The 21,904-nt window shown below is 62.9% G+C and overlaps 1 protein-coding gene across 4 annotated transcripts; it reads left to right on the top strand.

Moving 5' to 3' along the window:
- The first annotated feature begins 343 nt into the window (after positions 1-343).
- CEP131 (centrosomal protein 131) lies at positions 344-17,395 on the top strand. 4 transcript variants are annotated; one of them, XM_072881288.1, is made up of 27 exons: positions 344-1,067; positions 1,522-1,720; positions 2,778-2,863; positions 3,636-3,750; positions 4,184-4,302; positions 4,797-4,910; positions 5,021-5,170; positions 5,584-5,701; positions 6,485-6,601; positions 7,643-7,811; positions 7,961-8,061; positions 8,192-8,374; positions 8,731-8,922; positions 9,055-9,192; positions 9,768-9,893; positions 9,994-10,110; positions 11,586-11,615; positions 12,754-12,856; positions 13,189-13,390; positions 13,677-13,784; positions 13,991-14,108; positions 14,304-14,378; positions 14,465-14,607; positions 14,927-15,104; positions 15,229-15,425; positions 16,935-16,995; positions 17,096-17,395. In XM_072881288.1, exons 1-27 carry the CDS (start codon positions 874-876, stop codon positions 17,168-17,170), a joined length of 3,528 nt encoding a protein of 1,175 aa, XP_072737389.1. In that variant the 5' UTR covers positions 344-873; the 3' UTR covers positions 17,171-17,395. The 4 variants fall into 4 exon arrangements, with proteins under 4 accessions (XP_072737389.1, XP_072737388.1, XP_072737391.1 ...); XM_072881287.1 differs by having other exon boundaries at positions 8,728-8,922; XM_072881290.1 differs by lacking the exon at positions 11,586-11,615.
- Positions 17,396-21,904: the final 4,509 nt, after the last annotated feature.

Here is a 21,904-nt window from a genome sequence, read left to right as displayed (position 1 = left end):
ACTCGCCCCGCCTCCTTCCCCAGGCCCCGCCCCTCACCCCCTCCCTCCTCCCTAGGCCCCGCCCCTCACCCCTCCCTCCTCCCCAGGCTCCACCCCTCGCCCCTCCCTCCTCCCACCCCCTTCTACTCTTCAACCTACCCCTGCTCTTCTCTTCGCCCCGCCCCTCCCTTCCGATTGGCAGACGCCTCTTCCTCTCGCCCCGCCCAATGGCCGGGGCGGGGCGGCAGCGCGGCGGCGGTAGGCTGCGCGGGAGCGGGCGCGGGGCGGCCTGAGGGGAGGAGGGAGGAGGAGGGAGGGACCGGGACCGGGACCAGGGCCTGCTCCGGGGGGGGGCCGGGGCCTTGTACCGGCCCCCGGGGCCCTTTGTGGGGGGGCGCTGGAGCTGGACAAGGAGGGGGCCAGGGCCTCGCCCTCGGTGCTGCCCCCTCAGCAGGCCCCGGGGGTGTGCGGGTCCCTCTCACCTTCCTCTGGGCCTTTCTCGCTGCTTGGAGCCCCTCACCCGTGTTGCCCGTCCTGCGTGGGGCCTGGGGGGTCGTGGGCCTTGGGAGCTTGGAGGCCTGGGCTTGGGCCTGGGGCATGGGCCTGAGGGGCCTGGGCGTCCTGGGCCTGAGCCCTGTTTTCCCGGTGGGAGCCTGGCGGTTTCCATCGAGAGTCTTTTGTTTACCCGGGTTGTTGGAGCCCGAGGCATTGCCAAGGTCTCTGGTGGAGCCCCAAGGCCGGGGGGGGTGTGTGTGTGTGTGAAATCAGACCTGCCGGGGGAAGATGGATTTAGGGACGGCTTGGGCGTAGCGCTGTGTAAAGAAAGCAAGCGGTGACGGTGGCCTTTGCCTGGGGACAGCGACGGCTCCTGGCTCAGCGCTGTGGCAGGAGGGGATGCGAAGGGGTAAAGCGGGGAGCGTGCCGCCTCCCGAGCTGGGAAGGGGGCTCAGCTCTCCCTCGCCCGCGGAGAGGGCACGGCCGCTTCTGAACAGCTTCTTGGCAGAGCTTGGGAGCGCTTGGTGGGGGAAGGATCCCTCGGGAGCTGCCCAGTTGCTTCTTCAGCATCCCTGCCCGGTGCAGGGCGCTGGGTGAGCTGAACCCCCGGCCTTAGCAGAAGGGGCCGTTCTGGGCTTGCATGATCCTCTCGCAGCCACGGTCTGTATGGAGTGAAGGAGCCCGGTGTGGAGAGCGGGGCTTTTCTCCTCTTAGTCGTCTGCTGGCCTTGAAGTGAGCGTCCCAGCTCGTAAATGGGGCAGCAGGACGTGGGATGGACAGCCGGGGCGTTAGGTGAAAGCAGTGAGGAGACGACTGCTGGTGTCGGGCACCGTGAGGGGTTCACCCGGAGCCTCTCCAGGCCTTGTGTTCAGGGTTATTTGGCATGTGGAAATACAGAGGAGGGTGTTTCATCCCATTTGAAAGCGGTTACGGCTCTGTGCCGGCGTTTGTAGGAGACAGCTGGGAGCAGAGCATGTGGTTTGCTTGCCGCACGTGGCTGGATATGCTCCCCGTGCCTTCACTTCTCCATCCGCGCTGTGCTTGCAGGGCCCATTCTCTCTGCTCGAGCATGAAGAGCGCCCGCAGCAGCTCCTCCTTCCAGGGTGCCGGTTCTGGCGGCGTGGATCTGAGCCTGACGGGCTTCCCCGCGCCGGTCTCGCGGCGCCCCAGCAGCGCCTCTCCCGCCAAGCACATGGCGCGCTCCGTCTCGGTCACCGCCGACGGCAAACCAAAGAGGAACGCTCTGGTGAGTCCTGGGCAGGAGAGGTCCTTCATCCCCGCATCCCTCCTGCTGCTCGTGTCCGTGGGCTATGGGATGCCTCGATGCACGCCTGCTCTCCCGGCTGTCTAACGCCGGGCTGTGCGGATCCTGCAGGCTGAGCTTTGAAGCCCAGCCTGGGGCGGGAGGTGGCACAGGGGAGGGCCCTGGCTCCCCCCGGGAGCGTGTGGCAGCGTGGCACGGCTGCGTGTTTATGGAGAGCAGCCGCACCGCCTTCGGGAGGGGAAGAATTGGGCTGGTCCAGGTGCTAGTTGGAGCTGCAGCTCTGGGTGCTGCAGTGCCACGTGCTCTCTCCAAATCCGATCGTCCTCAACGATCGGCTGCTCGTCAGGTCTCTTCTCGACCCTTTCACGGAAGGGCAAGCAGGAAAGCGTCAGGCTTCACCCTTTTCCTTTCCTTGCCCTTCACCTCCCTGCGCCGATTTCCTTCTGGAAACTCCCCAGTTCCTGGTATCTTCTGCCGGATGCTGCGGTGTTTTCAGGCCCAGCCTGTGCCTTGCCGAGCACCCTCCGTTCCCGCCGGGGTCAGCAGAGCCGGGGACTCGGTGTCTCGCCGAGTGGGGGTTTCTGTGAGTGTTTTTTCAGCAGGGCGAATGAGCCCCAGGTACTTACTGGGCTCTGTTAAGATCCAGTAGTGGAGAGTCTCTGCACTTTTTGCTGAGTAATCCCTGCTGCCTTGGCAGCCTTCCTTCACGCTCGTTCCCAGGGCAGGTAACGAGCACGGCCCTTCTGGGCTGGGGAGCTCACACAAATGAACATGTTCCTGCTGGCTCAGCAGCAACGTGGGAGCCCGAGAGGGAGCGAGGTGTCATTGCACTCTGCCTTAAGGAGAGGTTGGCAGCCGCGGGGATATCGGAAACACCGTGTCGGGGCTGTGTTGAGGGGGGTGGAAGGGTAGCACCGCCAGCAGTGCTATTTTAGGATGCCTGACTCACAGGGGGAGCCTGCCTAGGCCAGGCATCCCAGCTCTGCCTGCCCGTGCTTCTCCTTAACATCGCTGCTGAATTTAGCTCTCTGCTCCGCAGGAAGATGGGGGATCCCGGGCAATGAACAACCTCCGGAGGTCCAACAGCACCACCCAGGTTAACCAGCGGGTGAACAGCACGCGCAGGTACGGCTCCAGGCACCGACGTGCGTCCGTCTGTCCCATGGCTGGGACTGTGTGAAACCCCACCCATCTGTCTGCCCTCTCTTGTCCTTGAGGGAACCAGAGCCTTTCAAAAATGTACTTTAAGCTCTGTCATACACACCGGGCGTTACAACCTGGCCTTGGAAAGCCAAGGTCTGTTTTTTTGTTTGGTTTTTTTTTTTTTGATGGGAGGTCATTTGATTAGGATTTGGGGAAATAGAGTGTATTTCTGTGGCTGGGAAGCCTCTGTCACAAAACACACTTGATTTAATTGCAAGGGACAGGACCGTTCAGTTACAGCAGCCCCTCATGGACCCTCTGGACTGTAGCTGGACTGTGTTAGGAGACAAAAAGTTCTCCTTCTGTCTCCAGTGACCTCCTAGGTGTCTCTGAATTGTGATTTTCCGTTCTCTTGTTACCCTGTGCCCATCCCTTTGATATATTCTGTCTCTGCATGTCATGCTGAAATCGAAAGCTCTGTATAAAAATGAATCATTCATAGCTTTCCTGACTGTGTAATGATTCTCCATCCCTTTTCTTCTCCGTGTTGTGATGGCAGGCAGTAGGTGTGCCTCGGCTGTACGCCGTGCGTGTTGTCAGAGTGCCCTGCCGCGATCAGAGCGTGCTTCTCGTTGAAGCAGCCTGTGCGGGATGAGAACCCTGCTATCGCTGTCTTGTTGCCGTTTGCATGCAGTATTAACTCCAGAACACGTGTTCTCTCCTCCTCTCTGCCTTCCCTGGGTTCGGGCTCAAGCTCAGAGCAGACGGGAGACTTCTTGACCTTCTTTGAGAGCGGTTCTGGGGGAAGAAAGAAGCTGGCGAGTCTGAGCAAAACCTCCCCGGAAAAGAAAACCACGTGGAACATCTTGGTGAGGACGGGGACGTCCTGGGGCGGGTGGGCTAAATCAGCTCCGCTTGCTTGAGGAGTTGGCTGGGTTTGGCGGAGGAGTGGGAGGGTTTCTCTAGACCCGAGGATGCGGTGCTACAGCTCATCTGCCATGGCCAGGCTGGTCCTTCCTCAGCCTGCAGTCAAAGCTGGCACGGTTTGGATGGCCAATGTGCTTGGCCAGTCCTCTGGCCTGTGTGGGCCTTGTTTCTGGCCCAGGGCTTTTGGCCCATCACCTCCACGCTCCTGACTTCTGGTGGAGGCAGGCAGAGGCGCAGGCAAAACCTCGAGGCTGCCGTGCTGTCGAACAGAGGTTTCTTGTGTGTGGGAGAAACTGGCTTGTGAAGGAAGAGGGTGGTGTTTGAGGACGTGGGTTTGGCACTTGCCTGCGCTTATACTTGCTGACTCCACGGCAGGACGATCAGCCGCGAGCGTTCCCGGGCCCCTCCGGCTCCCACGGCGTTGAGCCACCGGCGGGCATGAGGAGGAAAGAAGCCACCGTGCTCCTGGCAGCCAACTTCACTGCCAACAACAGGTAGTGTTGGGAGGAACTACCCTGAGAAAACACCCGGGCAGAGGAGGGGGTGCCGGTGCTCTGCCTCTGCCAGGGCATGGGGGTCAAGTGCGGGGCAGACCGATGACGGCGTGCCAGGCTGGCTGGCCGGGACGCGTTTGGAAGCCGCGCAGGAGCTTGACTGATGTGTGGGAGAGACTGCTCTCGCTTTAGGAAAGGGAACAAGTAAAACTTGAACCCTTCAGGGCCGGGAGAGACTTAAGCCAAGGCTGCGTGTAGAATAGCCTGAATAGCAGGCTGTTGCGTCTGCTTGGGCTGTGTCTGTCTGTCTGTGCGCCAGGTAACAGCTACCGGGGAGCGAGCTCTGGAGAGCAGGCGAGTTGCTTGTGAGGCCTCGCCTCTGCTCGCCTCGGGGGATGCTCCAGACGGTCACGGTCGGGTTGAGGGTTGGCACGCAGGGAGCTGTCCCCTTCGGATCCAGCGAGTCCTAACGCCTCGTCTTCTCTCCACAAAAGGAGCAACAAGGGCGCGATGGGCAACTGCGTCACCACCATGGTGCACAACAACTACTCCACCACTGAGAAGGGCCCTGCGCCCAAAAGCTCCAACCAGGCACCCAGCTCCCTCAAGTAAGCGTGGTGAGGTCCTGGCTTGGAGGCTGTGCTGACCCCGTGTTTGTGTGCTGATATGGCACGGGATGGGGCAAGATGGTGCCAAGTAGCTTCATCTTCTTCCTTAGCAACGTTGTCAAAGCGACCTCAAACGAGGACGGCGAAAGCAGCAGCTTTGTGAAGTCTCAGAAGAATTTCTCCAGCAACAACATCATGACCCGCAACAACAACAGCAGCCTGCCCCGGAGGAAGGAGGTGACCGAGGAGGAGGCGGAGAGGTGAGGCAGAGCCCGTACGTGATGGCTGGTGGGAAGAAGCAGGAGGACAGTGCCAGGTGGAGTGGTGAGCTCCAGGGGAGCTGGTACTAGTTTGTTCTTGTCCTGTGGGGCTGCAGATTTGGGAAGGGCCCCCCTTAGTGCACCCGCAGTGGCTGATTTACCCTCCCCGTGACTTCGCTCTGCGCTTTGAGTTGTCCTCATCAAAAGCACAAGTTCCTGCCACCCCAAATGTCAGCCCAAGAAAAGGCCTCGTTGAGTCCTTTTCTCGTTGAGTCCGGGGGGTGAGGGGACAGAACAAGTCCTGGCGCTGCGGGCGAGCAGCCTGCGCTCTGCTGCAGCAGGACGGGGTGGTGCTGCCCGGCCGGCGGCCGAGGAGGACCCTGGGGCTGCGCTGACCCTCCCTCTCCCCACAGGTTCATCCAGCAGGTGAACCTGGCTGCCGTGACCATCCAGCGCTGGTACCGACGCCACTCGCGATGCCACAAGGCGGGAGCCGCGGCTCTGGGGCGCTTGCTGGCTTCCCAAAGGGAGGTCAGTCCTGTCCCTGCCTTGTAGCACAGACTCTCCTGACGCCCGTGTCCCGCTCGCCTCGCTGGCGGGGGAATTTGGGTCACTTTAGTCACCAGACCCTCCAACCGAGACCTGAGCTGTCGGAGACGAGGGGGCTCTGGCTTTCCATCTAGCCAGCCCCTTGCAGTCCGGAGAGCTGAGGAGGGTCCCGTCCCTGCAGAGATGCAGGGGGGAAGCGTGGGTTTGGCTCCAGGGGGAGTTCAGGCCGGGAACCCCATGGCTCAGTGCTGCACAGCTCCGGCCTACCAGCTCCCTTCAGCTGCGAGCCCGCAGACGCTTGGCAGGAGCAGCACAAATCCTGCTGAATTCTTATTGTCTGGGACGCGCTCGTGGCCAGAGGAGGGATACCCTGTCTCGGTTCATCGTAGCGAATCAGTAACGAGTTGGGTCATTAGCGAGTGACGAGTCATCTGCAGCTATTTGTGTGTGTTTGTGTTTAATTATTTATCCCAATAACGAAGAGTACCATAGCTCTTGTATGTGAGAGTCTATTTTTAAGCCTTGTTTCCTCGGTGTTTTCAGACCCAGATGACTAATAATTACATTTAGTATCTAAAGAAAATAAGCTGCTGTAAAGTGGAGCTTTTCTGAGGGCTCTGTACATGCACAGAGGGGAGGATTGGGGGGATGGAAAGCCTGGATACGGGGTGACCTCAGGTGCAGCGTGCCCTTTCCCTCTTCTCTGCTGTGGGTGGTGGGTGCTGGAGAGCTCTCGGTAACATTTTTGACCCTCCTCTCTGGAAGGAAAGGCAGCAGCGGATGGAGGAAGGAAATATACTGGATTTGCATGAGAGGAAGGACGAGGAACGCCGGAAGATCCGAGAGGAGAAGGCGCGCCTGGCCCGACGCACTGCCATCCAGGTACACGGGACAAAGCAAGGCCTGCATGAGACCAGTTTGTTGGCATCTTCTTGTGAGGCAGCAAGAGGGCCTCTCCTCTGCGTCTCTCGGGGCTTTGCACAAAGTAGAATTAGAGCCAGCCTTGGAAATGGAGTGCTCCCTACGGAGACGGAGGTGCCATAGAGCGGTTTCTCGTTGTGCTCCTGCCAAGCCTTGGCAGCTCATTCGGAGCTTGCGAAGACAGTGCTGGTTTCGATTTTGTTCTCGGGGAAAGGGTGACCACGTTGAAACAGGGAGACTGTAACTGCAGCTCCTCGGAACGGCCGAGGATGAGAGTGCCCTGGGAAGGGGACCCTCCTCGGGAGCGGGGTCCCTCCAGGGCAGGCTGAGCACCGCGCTGTGCCTGCTGGCAGAAAGCACCTCGCCGTCTTCACCGTGTTCTTGCAGCCCTGTCTGCGGCAGGAAAGGGCTGGTGCTCCTGGGACGCAGATGAGGGGCTGGCACAGACTATGGGGAGTTGCATGTTGGCTTGCAGTATAGCTGAAGATTTTTTTAAAAACCCCAATTTCTCTTTGGCCTAAATGGAATCATATTTTGGTGCGGGGGGGGGGAGTTCAGGAGAGAGACAGCAGTGAGCAGCCGGAGGACAGCAAAATGCTGCAACAGCCTTGCAAACACGTGCTTGTGACTTCCCAAAACTTGGCTAAGGCAGTCCCCTGGGCACTGCGGCGTCGTTGCGCTGTGCGGTGCTCGGCCCTCGGGATTCGGAGGCCCTTTACGCAGCAGCAGAGGACGCCGCACAGGGGCATGTGAACAGCCCTTGCTCACATGTGGAGCTGGCAAGACCCTGGCTACCACCTCCCCTCTGCTCAGAGCAGTGAAGAGTAGAGCTGTTGCTCCTGTGCTTTTCCTTCTCTAGAGTTGTCCTTGTTAACCCTTCCGCAGCAAAAGTGTGGTTTGTTGCTGTCTCCCAGGCCCTTGCTAGCACTTGAAGCAGTGCAGGGACATATCGGAACACACCCTGTGCTGGGCAGGATGCTGAAGGCTTCTCTGTCCTTACAGGAACTGCACCAGAAAAGGGCCCAAAAGGCTTCGGATGCAAAGCGCTTGGCAGAAGAAGAGCTTGCGCTGGCGAAGGAGAGCAGAAGGGTAGCAAAGAAGAAGCCTGCCAAACCTGCTTCTGCAAGGAACGTCAGTCCAGCCAGCAGTGTCACCAAGGCCAATAATGCTGGTGAGTCCGCTCTGCAGGTCTCCGACGCTTTTGGAGCAGTGCGTGCCATGAGGGGGAAGGAGGAGGATCGAGGAGCGGTTCTCACTCTGGGGAGCTGCTTCAAAGGGGCTGGGTGTTGCAAGTGCCTGAGAACAGTCTGGTTCCTGCAGAGGCCAATTTCCACTCAGTAGCTGCAGAGCCAGAAGAAAGCGGCCTTGCAGACCTTGGCTCCGTGCCCTCACGGGACCCTGGGGCAGAGGACAAACTGCAGGTGGGTCTGGTTTTGCCTCGTGGGGCTCCTGGCACCAGCTGTTCTGCCGGGGCAGCTTTGGAGCCTTCATTGACTTCTGGGGAGATCTGGCAAACTCTTCTACTGCAAGGTGCGTCGTCTTCTCCCCTAGGATGTGAGCTCCAGAGAGACAGGTGGCGAGGATGTGGAGACGGTGGTGACTGCTGTCAGCAGGGCTCAGTCCAAGGTCACTCTCAATGAGCTGCTGGACACGCTGAGGCTGTTGGAGGAAGAGCCAGAGCTGCTGCCCCCGCCGAAGCTCTTCAAGAAGGACAGATATGCCTGGATAGACGGGGTAAGCAGAGGGCCGAGGTCGGTTGCATCCACCCTCAGACAGCGACGGCTGCCTGGTGGGTGCAGGTTCCCCTATGGGCTGCCTTCCCAGCACTTGCTGGGTGGCGGAGGGTGAGAAATGCAGCTGGTTCACTGCTGGAGAAGGCAGCGGAGGAGCTTGGTGCAGCCAGGGCTTGGGCATCCGCAAAGGGGAGCAAAACCACACGAGGGCTGTGGTGGGAGTGGGGTTAGCACAGAGGGTGAGGCTGGTTACTGGGGTGCAGTGGGAGGACTGGGCTCCAGTGATGGACAAGAGCCAGCACCTCCTCTCCCGAGCCTTCCCCTGGGTGCTCATTCACAGCTGTGTCTGCTCAGCAGGAGCCCAGCTCCAATTCCCTGACTGCTGATAACTTGGAGAAGTTTGGGAAGCTGAACCACTCCCCGGGGGTCCCCGAGGATGGGGCCCTGCTTTCGGAGGCCAAGCTCCAAAGCATCATCAGTTTCCTGGATGAGATGGAGAAGTCGGAACAGGAGAGGCCCAGGTCGGCCGCCTCGGCCACGCAGCGGGAGGTGAGTGCTGCAGCAAGAGCCCGTTTCTATTGGAGAGGTGGTGCGAGACCTTGGTGGGAAGGGTCTCCCGTCTCCTTGTTCTGGTTCCAGGTGGTCCCCGCCACCTTTTAATCGTTGTTTTCCCTGTTGCAGGGTCTCCTCTCGGAAGAGGAGCTGGCTCACTTGGAGCAGGCATCGGCTGTTGCCACGGAGGTCACAAGCTCCATCATGAGGCTGAAGCTGGAAGTGGAGGAGAAGCAGCGAGCCATCAGCCTGCTGCAGACGGCCCTGGTGTGTGAGCCAGATGCTTTTGCTTGCTGGGGAATGAAGACCAAGAGCTTTCAGCAGATGTTTCTTGGGGCAGCGGCTTTGAAGCACAAATCGGGGCTCTGCGAATAGGGCTTCCCATCTGTGTCCCCAGCAAAGTACTGCAGCGTTCCTGGAGCTAGTGCCGAGGAGCCGGAGGGCCAGAGGCTGCCGGGCATGCCGCAGTCCCTGTTAGCATGGGAAAGATCTGCAAGGTCCTTCTTGGTCTGGTGTGGGCTTCTCTCCGATTTCTCCTTGCTGCCCCCCCGATTTGAAAACCTTCCTCAAACTCCCCTCCCTGGCAGATGCCTGACTAGTCCAGAAGCCCTCGGTCAGGACCTGGGCTGAACTCTTTTCCTCTGTCCCACGGGGGTTTGGGTGTTCTTGCTGGCAGCAGGGCAGGAGGTGTGAGTACCAGGGACTTTGATTTAGCTCTGTTCCTCCTTGTTCTGGCCCGACGGTGCCTTCCAGGTTCCCAGTTATCTCCTGTATGCATGCTGGGCCTGGTGTAACTTCTCCCTCTTAACGTCTTGTGGCTATTTCTCCCCTGCATCCAAAAGGCTCAGCAGAGGGAACTGACCGTCCGGCACGTTAAACAGACCGAGAAGGAGCTTGGCCACCAGCTCAGGCTGCAGAGGGAACAGTATGAGGCAGCTATCCAGAGGCATCTGGCCTTCATCGACCAGGTAATCTCTCACCCCAGCTCGGACTGATGCTTCTGAAGCCAGAAGCTGAGGTGGCTCTACCCTGCCTGGCTGCCTCATGCCTTTTCTTCCCGCTGCCCAGCTCATTGATGATAAGAAGGTGCTGAGTGAGAAGTGTGAGGCTGTGGTAGCTGAGCTGAAACAAGTGGACCAGAAGTACGGCAAGAAGATCACCCAGATGCAGGAGCAGCACGAGCTGGTGAGGGGATAGGGAAGGCGGGGGGGCAGGGAGAGGAGACGTGCCATGGCCAGAGTTGGTTGGTTTTGCTCAAGTGGGGCCCCTGCCCAGAGCAGTACGGTCTCTCTCACCTCGGTGGGGCCCGGTTGTTCTGGGGAGCCCTTCTCTGTGCACGGAAAGTCCCTGTCACCCATGGAGGTTTGCCCTGGCTGCCCAAGAGGCTGCTGCCCAAAGTCAGGTGCATGGGACTGACCAAGAGAGTGTGCCAGCTCCCAGGGGCTCTGCTCGGAAAGACCCTTCCCACACATCCCGCTGTGGACAGAGCTCTCCCCCGGCTGGGGGGCGACCGGGGGATCTCACTTTGGCAGAGGTGAAAGCAGGCAGTGGCACAAACCTGATGCCACAGATGAATTTGTACCTGTGGCCATATCCTTCTGAGCTGGGTGACTTCCAGCCCCCTTTGCAGGAGTGGGGATGCTCTCGGAGCTGAGCGGGGACAAGATTATAAAGGAACATGGGGTGTATAAGTAATAGTAACAGACCTCTGTGGGTTTCACTGGGCTGTTGCCCTGACCAGCACCCAAACACGCAGAGGGTTGTTTTCCCGGCGAGGCTGTGCAGCAGGGTCCGTGCCTTGGGGCCCCTCTCTGGGATGTGCTTCCTGCTCCTGGGAGCTGGCTGGCAGCGTCCCTCGGGAGCATGCAGAGAGCTCCCTCTCCTGCAAATGGAGACAGCTCAGCTCGCCCTGTGCTGGGCCTGGCAGGGAGGCAGCACCGCTGGCTCGCAGCTCAGCCGCGGGGCTCGTCCTGGCTCTGCTGCCCCGGTCCCTGCTCGCCCTTGGCCTTGCAGCCGAGCTCATGCCCAGAACTCTGGAGTGGGGCAGACGTTTGCACCAGTCTGAGCCTGTTCGGGCAGACGCCCTCATGCAAACAAAGCGAAGGCTCACTTGGCTCGCTTTGCCTTACTGTTTAAGCCCGAGTTTAGAGCCCAGCTGAGAGGAAGAAGCCAGCGCAGTATTGCTGTGCTTGGTGCCTGGAGGGGCCCCTTCCCGTGGAGGGATGGGGCTGGTTTTGCCGCTGCAGCCTGCGTGGGGCAGAGGAGGTGCCTCCGTTACCTCTCGCTCCCTGCTCGCAGCAGGGCAGCAGCGGTGGGAATGGCCCGGGAGCCCGGCTCTGCTCTCTGGCCACTTTGTTGTTCCTGCTCCCGGTGAGCCAGGCTCCAGCCTTGTGGCATGCTCCCCGGCAGGGATGGCTCTGCCCCGTCCCGGAGCTGCAATTGCCCGCGATGCTGCCGGGCCCTCGGTGCGTTGGTGTAACTGCCCGTTTGGCCGCGCCTCCCCTCACTCCCTTGGGACCCCTGCCTTCCCGTCCGCCCTGCCCGGTGCTCTTGCGTACGCATGGCTGTTGGGTCTTGCCTCTCTCCCCTCCAGTCTCCCCTCTCCCCTGTGCCTCTGCGATTCCCCTTCTCTCTCCATCCCCTCCTTTCTTTCTCCCCAGGTCTGGCGCACTTTGGGCCCCTTTTGCGAGGTAAATGTGGTCTTTGCTCTTTTTTTGTGCCTTGCCCTTCTGCTCTCACGCCCTGACCTGCTCTGGCTCCGCAGGCGCCTGCAGGCAGCGGGGCTGGGATGGGAACTCCCCACTCGGCAGCAGGGTCAGCCCCGTGAAGGAGCCCCTTCACCCCGTCTCCCCAGGCCATGTGCTCAGCTGCTGCCTTCAGGCTCTCCCTGTCTTCTCATGCCGATTTTCCTGCCCTCTTTTTTCCCTACGAGCGAGCCCAGGGCTGTGCGGGCGGCCCCCTGCTATTCCCCACTCCTCTCTGCACAGTGGGTGTCCTGCCCTATGCTTGTCCTCCGGAGCCGTGATGTGTGCCACGTCCTGCACGCGGACATCATCTGCCTGTGCCGAAACGGAGCCATTTTGGCCGGGCCGGGCCTTCCACCGGCCAGTGCCTTTCTCACCAGAAACCCCAGCACAGAAGTACATGGCTCACTGCTTCGACTGGCTTTTGCCGACAGGAGTGCTGGGGAAGAGCTCTGTGGGCAGCAGGGCCTGGGTGTTTCTCCAGCTTTTTTGCTGGAGAGGACAGCCGAGGAGGTAAACGCAGGCAGAGGAGGAAGCGAGAGCAGCGGCTGTGCCTGGGCTGTGCAGCCTTTGAGTCTTTGAAGAGTTTTGGGGTGCCGCAGGAGCTTGGTCTGCGGTGGTACCGTGGTGTTGGGCGGTGTGCCTGCCTGTCTGTCTGTCTGTCCTCCTGCTGGAGAGTCTTCCATGCCAGGGAGAGGGAAGGCTGGAGAAGGAAGCATCTTCACACACGACCCTGCGTCTGCTGACAGACGGACTGCCCTGCATGCAAGGATCGTCAGCAGCCCCAATTCCCCTCTCCCCAGCGAGTGCTCTCCCAAGGGTTTTGCTCTTCTCCCCCATGCTCAAGGTCTGTGGGGCAGCAGCGGCCCCATCCCGTGAGAGAGAGGAGAAGGCACTGGGAGAGCGTACGGCTGCTTCTCTGGACTGGGAGAACACGCCTGGCCGGGGCTGTGCGAGTCGTGTGCGTGCAGCTCGGGCCGTCTGCTCTTGCCTGCAACTTCCTTCTCAACAGCCGGGCTCCTAGGCTAACAGGGGTTTTCTCCCCTAACTTGTCTCTGAAGCTTTCTCGTTTGCTTCTAAACAGGAGATTAAGAAACTGAAGGAACTGATGAGTGCATCCGAGAAAATCAGGCGGGAGAAGTGGATTGATGAGAAAACCAAAAAGATCAAAGAAATCACTGTGAAAGGTATGGGCACGTTCCCTCGGCGGTGGCTGGAGTCGGGCTGGTACAGGGCTCACGTCCGTGCTGGTCCGGGAGAGGGGCCCTGTCTGCAGAAGCTGCTGGCAGCTCGGAGAAGAGCTGCTCAGCGTGGGCAGTCTCTGCTCCCCATGTTTGGTAGAGGCAGATGCTAGAGGGCAAGAAAGCCTGTCCGTGCTCACCCCCCCTTTCTTACCGGCCCCTCTTTGCTAGCTGATGTGTTCGCAGCCTCCTCGCCAGCTGGCCAGGGCCAAGGGCACCAGTGTTGGGGTCCAGACAGCCCTGAGGCCGAGCGGTAAGTGTCTTTCCCACCGCCCCAGGGCTGGAGCCGGAGATCCAGAAGCTCATCGCCAAACACAGGCAGGACATCAAGAAGCTGAAGATGCTGCACGAGGCCGAGCTGCTGCAGTCGGACGAGCGGGCCGCCCAACGCTACAGCCGGCAGGCGGAGGAGCTGCGGGGCCTGCTGGAGCGGGAGAAGGATGAGCAGAGCCAGCGGGAGAGGGAGCTGGCCCGGCAGCGGTATGTTGTCATGGGGGAGGCTTGAGGGCGGTTTGGGGCTCACAGGATGGGGGTGGTGTCCAGCACGCATGTGCCAGTGGCTTCCCGATATTTGCAGCAGTTAATATCCGCGGGGAGCAGCCCCTTTGTCTCCACCGGCCTGAGGTGGGAATGCCGGTGAGCCAGGGGCATCCTCCAGCGTCAGACCAGCCCCTGGCTGGCCGCAGAAGGGATGGGATGGGACGGGGTGAAGAGGCGGATGAGTGCCGCAAGCCAGGCACGTCCCTGAGGCTGCTCTGCCCCGCAGGTGTGAGCAGCAGCTGGAGCAGGAGGAGCAGGCGCTGCAGCAGCAGCGGCGCCGGCTCTATGCGGAGGTGGCCGAGGAGAAGGAGCGGCTCAGCCAGCAAGCAGCCAGGTGAGAGGGCTGGCAGCAGGGCCTGCACAGCGGCCAAGGGCTGGAGGCAGCCCCGAGCTCGGGAGCGGTGGGGCTGGTTTCCCCAGGCCAGGCTCTGGTGGGAAGAGGGCTGGTGCTCGAGGGGGGCCAAGGGGGAGCGTCCCGAGGAGCGGGTGGTGAGGCTGGGCCGGCGCGGACGTTGGGAGCTGCGGTCTGTGTGCGGGCAGGCAGAGAGCGGAGGTGGAGGAGCTGCGGCGGCAGCTGGAGGCGAGCAGCTCAGCCGTCACCAGGGCACTGAAGGAGGAGTACACAAAGGAGAAGGAGGAGCAGGAGAGGCGGCATCAGGTCTGGTTTTCCCCTCACCTCTTGGCCCCGTTCTTGGGTGCGAGCAGTCCAGTCCCCAGCACATGGCTGTGGTGACGCGTGCTGGCACCGCTGAGCCCCGTACCCCCACCGGGGCGGTGCCGGGGGGCTGCTCCCAGCTGGTGTGGGGTACTGGAGCTGCTGGAGCTGAGTGGTTGTCGTCTTGTCTCTCCGCAGGCAGAAGTGAAGGTGCTGAAGGACCGCCTGGAGATGGAGAAGCAGGCCTGGGAGGCGAACTACATGAAGAAGGAGGTAACAGCAAGGGCTGTCCTTCTCCAAAGGTGCCACCCTCGGGCTCTGAGAGGGACTGAGGCGACGTTTGCCATCTCTGTCCCCAGGAAGCCTGGCTGCTCTCCCGGGAGCGGGAGCTGCGGGAGGAGGTGAGGAAAGAGAGAGACAAAGAGATCGAGTTGGTGATCGAGCGCCTGGAGGCCGACATGTCCTCGGCCAAGGAGGAGTGCGAGAGGGCAGCAGAGAACAGGTAGGGGGGAGAGGGAGGAGTGAGCCTGCAAGTCCCAGCTCCTCATGGGCTGCTCCCCTTCCCCTGAGCCCTGCGTATCTCTCCAGCGAGCCCTGGACACCGTAGCTTGCAGGTGTGAGCAGCGTTAGTGCCGGAAGGAGCGGCTCGCAGGGGCGAAGTTTACCTCTCACTTGAGGAAACAGCCCTGGATCTCCCGTGGGGCAGATTCCCCCCACCCCTTGCTGCTGCGTCGAGGTCCCTCCTGCAGCGCGAAGGTGCCTGGGGAATGGTCCCTGCGGCGCTGGGCTGAGCCAGGCTGCCTGTCCTTTCCTCCCGTTAGGATTAAGAGGATCCGGGACAAGTACGAGGTAGAGCTCCAGGAGCTGGAGAGGTCTGAGCGGAAGCTGCAGGAGCGCTGCAATGAGCTGAAGGGGCGGCTGGCAGAGCTGGAAGGGGAGAGCATTCGTCTGCAGGGCCTGCTGAAGCACAAGGAGCAGGAGGTGGAAGAGATCGGGAAGGTGGGTGAGGAGCAGAGCCTGGGGCTCTGGCTCCTTTCCCTGCTCCGTGCCCTGCCTGGCTCCGTCCCCCTGCATTGCCCTGTGCCTGTCAGTGTCTTGATGTCACCTCCCTGCCCTGCTGCAGGTGAGGGACCAGCTGGCCCAGGAGCGGAGCAGCCTGGCAGAAGTGATCCGGCAGGAGTTTGCTGACAGGCTGGTGGGGACAGAGGAGGAGAACAAGCGGCTAAAGGCGGAGATGGCGGAGATGAGAGCCCGGCAGCGCCTGGAGCTGGACAGGGTAGTGCGGGAGAAGGACAAAGAGCTGGAGGAAGTTCACAGGAGGTGAGGCTGCCCTGGGCTGGGCTTATATCTGGGGCTATGGGTGCAGAGCTGGCCTGGGGTGCGTTGCAGGAGCGTGTCTGCAGTGCTGCATCCTCAGGCAGGGCTCCCAGTCCTGTCAGGGCAAAACAGGCAGCAGAGTCACCTGAGCTGGCTGCCTGCTGGGAATCCTCGGGCCCCTGTGACTTCTAGCCTGCTCTGTGTCATCCTGTCCCCAGGGCTGCTCCCTTGCAGGCCTGGAGGACGCGAGCGTCAGAGCAGGCAGCTGGAGCAGTGTGCGGGCTCCTGCCGGGAGAGGCCAGTGGTACGCAGCTCCGTCTGCGGTTCCTCCCCGGCAGGAGCACTGCCAGCCGGCCGGGCTCACCATCAGCTCCTGGAGGGCTCCGCCACGGGTGGTGCACGATACGTGCGATCGCAGCCACGGCATCTTGCTCTGCCGATTTGCTGCTCCAGAGGGGCCAGGGCAACCGATTCCTGCCCTCCGAGCGTGAGGGAGGGAGCAGCCTGCTGCTGGGTCGGGGCTCGGCCGGCTGCTGCGCAGCCGTGGAAGTCGAGGGCAGCTGTGACATCCCCAAAACGTGCCGGGGCCCCCAGGCTGTCGGCTGCACAGCACCCCAAGGACCCTCTTCGCAGGGAGCAGGGGCTGTGCTCGCGAGCAGGGCTCTGGCACCGCAGGGCTGTGCCGTGGGGCTGCGCCGTGGGGCTCGGCTCCGTCCTGCGCTCAGTGGGGAGGTGGTGCTGGGAGCTGGGCTTGGTGTCGGGCAGTGACAACAACGTTAAGGCTTCCTCTTCCCTCGAGTCTGCCTGCGGGGGAGGGATTTTGCAAGTGAAAGGAGAATCGGAAGGGGAAGTGCATCGTCTCCTGCGGGAGCTCTTTCTGCGTGGGGCAGAGCGCTGTGCTAACGGCTGCAGCGTGGCGCAGAGCCGTCCCTCCTGTCGGTGTCTGTGCAGAGCTGCTCACCACCAGCTCTAACGAGAGGCTGTCGTACGAGCACACGGAGCTCGCCGGCTTTCCTGGACCCTGCCAAGTGATTCCCACTCACTCTGAGGGCCAGGGTCATACCTTGAGTATGAGATGATGAGGGTCCCTTTTCCCCTTCCGTCCCTTACGTACAGCCTGGCAAAGGTTGAAACGCAGGAAGTCTGGTGCTCTGAGAGCCGTGGGGAAGAGTCCAGCCATGAGACAGCAACTGTGGGCTTGAGAAATGGGAAGAAACTTAAAATCCCCTCCCTGTGGTCCTGTTAATTAATTAAGTCTTGTGAAGCTAATGTCCCCTTCTTCCTATAGATGACTCGATCCAAACTATGTAACGCTCACCAAGGGAATAAAGGCGCTTCTAGCGTGTACCGGCACCCCGAGCCCAGAGCTGCTGCTCTTTGGCTTGCTGCAGCGCGCTGGGTGGGGGGAGAGGGGCTGTGCCTCCCCCGGTGCTGAAATCGCCCTCCTGGGGCACGGGGCCAGCCCGGTGTTTGGGGCCGGGGTCCTCAGCCTCTCTGTGTCCATCTGCTCAGGGTGAAGACGGCGGTCATGAGGAAGGAGGAGAGCGTGAGCAGCCTTCGGAAGCAGTACGAAGTGAGTGAGGGGGGCAGCCGGCCCTGGCCCCCCCTGCCCCTCGGGCTGCGGCTCTGCCCCGGGGTGCAGCGAGCTCTCCCTCTCGTGTGCTCTGTTGCAGGCGGCCGTGCAGAGAGCCGACCGCCTGGAAGCCCTCCTGGAGCAACAGCGAAAGCAGCTGCTGGCCGTCAAATGACCACCCTGCCGTGCAGGGCTGGGGGTGCTCCGGGGCACCCGCTGGACCCACGCTCGGGGGGAGTGGACACCCATGTGCGTGAGGCTGGGGTCGGGCTCTCCCTTCCCTCCCCTCCGCCCTCATTTCTCCCAGCCTGGTCCTGGTGCTGTGGCCGTGAGCCCCGCCGGGGCGCTCGGCAGCCTTCAGGTGTTCGGTGGTTGTGTTTTAACGATAAATCTGCGCTGGTTTCTACGGCCGTTTCTGTTCCATCTGTGGCCCCTGGGGGAAGGGGGGGCCTCTGCCCCACTGGCATCCACGACTTCTTTTTCTTCGCTGGTGCATTTGTCTCTCCCCTGCGTGTATTGGTGCCAGGGCACGAGCCGCTCTTGCGAGCGGTGCGAGTGGATGGCAAACCCTCCCTACCCCGTGTTCCTGCGTCCCAAGGCCTTTCCCGTGGCGGGATGCGTGGGACCTGCGGGTCTCCTCTTGGGAGCAGCTGGGGATTTTGAGGTCAGGGGGCTGGGCTGAGCCCCCCTGTTCCCAGTGGCCGGCGAGGGATGGGTGGAGGTGGGAGCTGTCGCCCAGCAGCCCCGAGCATGCGGGTGCTGGCTCTGATGGTGCCCAGCTCCCCGCTCTGTGCCTTGCTTCCCTCCTAAAATGAAATATCCAGGACGATGCGGGGAGGCATGGCTGGGGCAGGACGTGGTCCCGCAGCCTCCGCTACCTGCAAATCTCTCAGCACCCCGTGACAGCGACGGGAAATGCCTGGGCCGGGCCGGCGGCATCTGTTTCCTCTCGGCAGGGAGCGTGTGACCGCTCCTCTACAGCCTTTTCCCTCCAAGGAGGCCAGGGCTCGGTGCGGGGGGCGAGCAGATGTTTGCTCATCAGAGTCTCAGGGTGTTTCCCATCCGTCCTGCTGGCCCGAGCACTCAGCTGGGCAGCGCGGGGTGGGATGTGGGCCTCCCTCCGCCCCACGGCAGTGCTGCCAGGGACCCCTTCCTCCAGGGGAGAAGTGACCGGGGAGACCCCACCGTGATGTGGAGCTGCAGGGTGAGGCTCAGAGGGACCCTTCCTCACCCCAGGAAGCTGCGGAGGAGCTCGGCCGCTTCCCGGCGCTGGCATTTGTCCTGGTGTGGGCTGCCGGCTCCAGCTTCCTGGGGGGATGTGGTCCCAAGGCACCCATGGGTGCCATCGCCCCGTGAATGCCCAAGTGCTTTGGCACTTGGCGTGGATGTCCCGGGGCAGGAGCAGCTCCTCACGCCCCAGGGTGCTGCTGGCTGCGGCAGAGGCAGAGGCTGGCTGGGTCCTGCCCGGCTCCTTTCCCTGGCTGAGCCGCCGGCCATGCCCGTCTCCGCTCCCCCCTCGCTGAGCTGCCCCTCTCGACCGTCCGAACGAGCAGCAAGGACGGGGAGGAGCGCGCAGCCCCGTTTTGCCGGGAAAGGCTGGGCATGGTGCTTGTTTTCGCTGTTGTTGCTTTTCTAATGGCCATTTCCTGAGCGCCGCTTCCGTCTTCCACCCCTTCGCAGCCTCCGTTTGGGCCACCCAGAGCCTTTTGCCGGCGTCTCCTGCTCCCGGCCCAGCGTGGCCCTGGCTGCGTGCTGGGTGCTGCTGTAGTTAAATTGATTGACCGTGCAAAAGCTGGTGTGGGAGGAGAAGAGGGATCAGTCCCCTCGCTGCCTGTCCCGGGGGGCTCGGGCCGGTGCACAGCCCTGTTGCCCAGGTGTAGGACGGCAGCACCCTGTGCCCCGTCCTGCATCAGCGGCTGTGGGGTGAGCACCCATGCATGGTCCCCTGGGTGCCGGCCCTGCTCCCGCAGCCTCCCCTGGGGCTCAGCCCTCCCCTGGGGCTCAGTCCTCCAGCATCTTCCCAGCCCTGCCCCTCCCCAGCATCGCTGAGGCTAATTTCTAGGCCAGTGCCCGGTTCAGGCATGAATAAATCAGCGGCGTTGCATAACCGGGGATGCAGATTTTCACCGGATGGCTGCCCGCGCCCCGCTGCTGCGCCAGCGCTGGACGCCCACCTCCCCGCACCCCAGGGGTCCCCTGGGACCGGGGCTGTTGGCCACGTGGCAAAAGCCCCGTCCCTGCCGGCCAGCGGCACGGCGAGCGGTTAACAAGGCTGTCGGTGGCGGTGCAGCCGTTGCAGGCTCTGCCGAAGATCCCCAATTAAGGAGCCCCTCTCTCCCCTCCTGGGATTAGGCGGGATGAGCGGAGCCCGTTGGCTGCTGGCGAGCCCAACCGCTGGGCCAGGAAGGAGGTCAGGAGCGCAGGGTGCTTTTGGCAGCCGCCGTGCAGAGATCGTGGCTCAATCTGGTGTCTGCCCCGGAGAGGATTAGCCGCGGCCCCAGACAAATCAGCTGGGAAGCTGGAGCAAATTGGCAGGATCCGTGCAGGGTAATCTCCCCTGCTAATTGGGGCGAGCGTGCTGCTCGCCTGCCTGAGACGCGGCAGCGGCGCTGCCCAGCCGAGGAGGGGACGCCGGTTGGGCTGGTGCCACGTTGTGCCTCTTGCCGGGCACGGTGCTCTGCCCGGGGTGGGACCATCCTGGCCGCGGCCCTGAGCTGCACCCCGGGTGGTGCCTGGGGGGATCCTTGCTGGGGCTTTTGGCCTCAGTTCCTCTTTGGGATCTTCTCTTTCACAGCCACGTCAGAAAACTGCAAGGAACCGGGGCGAGAGGAGGGCGGCGGGCGGCTGGGGGCACAGAGCGGGCCCAGGGGCGGTGGGCAGTGCTGGGGGTGGCGGTGGGTTTGGGGGACCCCGGCACGCCTCACCCCTGCTCCTGGCTGTGTCAAACGGAGCTGCCGGGGCTGAGCACTGGGCCTGTCACCTGGGCAAGGAGGGTGCCTGGGCAGGGAGCGGCCGTGCACAGGGTCCTGGCTGAGCTGGGGGTCCCAGGCCTCCCCAAGGAGGGCAGGGCAGTGCAGCGGGACCGTCCCATCCCTGACCTCATCCTCATCCTCATCCCTATCCTTATCTCATCCCTATCCCAGCCCCAGCCCACCCCTGTCCTTGTCCACTTCCCCATCCCATCCCGCCCCAGACACGGGCTGTGCTGGGCTCCCGCATGGCGGGAGGGGAGGGACGCTGGGCACCGGGGCTGCCTCCGTGGGGAGCGGCCCACTCCCGAACACGGCAGCTGGGCCATTTCATCCCCTCCCACTCGCCGAAGCCACCGCCGCCCCTGCCCAGTGGTGGGGACGTCTGGAGCTTGTCCCCCTCCCGCCCTGCCGTCGGGACCGGCTGCGTGTGCTCGAGGTGCTGAGGGCAGCTGGGACGGGTGGGTGCCCGGTGCGGGCTGCGGGACAGGCTGGTGGGTGCCGGCGAGGGCTCTGCGCAGCCGCCCGCCTCCGCCTGCATCCAGACTCACCGTGACTCAGCCGACGCCAGCTCAGCCGCATGAGGAGCGGGGCTGGCCCTGCAAACCGCCCCGGTGGTGCGCGGCCACCCGCTCCCCACGGGACCGCGGCTGCTCCGGTGGGCGCGGATGCCGCCGCAGCTCCCAGAGAGCCCAAATCCCCTCCCAGGGTGCTGGGTGCCGTGCCAGGGCAGTGCCGGGTTTACTCGGCTGCTTTGAGGCCCGGGAAGGCGTACGGGGCAGCTTCGGGGGCTCCCAGGCTGCGCTGAGCAGGAGCGTGGGCACACACGGCCCTTTGCACAGCCAGGAGGGACCGGGGACCTGGGGGGTGGCTGGCGAGGGCAGTGGGGGGCAGCGGGCCGTGCCCCGGCTGGGGGGCACCGAAAGTGAAACGGGTGGTGGGGTTCGGCCATCCCCCGCTGCCCCTCGCAGAGGGACCTTGGGGCCGCGCAGGTCGGAGCTGCTCCGGAGCGGGGAAACGCGGAGGCTCAGGAGAAGCAAGCTGGCTCCGGCTGACGGGAGCGTGTTTATTCTCCCAGCAGTCTGTAATTTTTCCAGCCCTGTATCTATTTGCGGCAACGTGACATGTGCAGCGTGGTGTTCTTTGCAAGCTTGAAGTCTTGTAAAAAATTAATCGTGTACGCAAAATTTGGCTTTAAATATTAAAACCGACTGTGGGGAAGCGCGAGCCCCGTGCTAAGAGCTGAGCCCTGCGCGGGGTGGGCCGATGTCCCGCAGCGGCCGCTCCTGGACGGGAGCTCACGGGGATGGGACCATCCCACCCTGACCCCGAAGGAAAGTCCCACCTGGGTCCCGGCTGCTCTCTGGAGCCAGGTGGGCTCGGTGACCGGCTGTGCCCGCGGCTTTGCCACGGTGCTGGTCAGGAGCTGCCCGGGGCCGTGGGCGAAGCCGCGGGCTGTTCCCTGCCGTGGGGTCGGGACCCTTCAGTTTTTAGAGGATGCCGTGTTTGGAGGGCGCAGTCCCACGTGCCGGGGCTGCGGCGTCAAGCGCACGAGGCCGAGCTGTGCGGCCCCGCAGCGGGGCGGCCCCCCGGCCCGATGGGGACCCCGTGCTGCGGGCCGGCCTGGCTGGCTTCGCGAGGTGCTGCCGGAGGGGCTGCGCTCCCCCTGTCCCGGGCTGGGTCTGGGGGCTGCGGGGCCGAGGCCGTGCTGGCGCGCGGGGCTGCGGGTGCAGAGGTTTGGGTGCGGGGGTGTCCAGCCGGGGTGCGAGGTCGGAGCGCGGGCTGCGTGGGAACTGCGCGGCGGGACGCGCGTGTGGGGCTGGCTGGGGGGCGAGGGGCGGCCGGGGGGCAGAGCCACCCACCCTGCCCCTGCTCCCCCCCCGCTCCCGGGAAGCCGGCGGTGCCCCGGGGCGGGTCAGCACCGGAACAGCTCCGCGGGG

Source organism: Ciconia boyciana, chromosome 16 (genome assembly GCF_034638445.1).
Source record: "Ciconia boyciana chromosome 16, ASM3463844v1, whole genome shotgun sequence".
NCBI classification, from domain to species: Eukaryota; Metazoa; Chordata; class Aves; order Ciconiiformes; family Ciconiidae; genus Ciconia; species Ciconia boyciana.
Note: the sequence above shows the minus strand (reverse complement) of the source record. Positions and strands in the feature narration are given on the sequence as shown.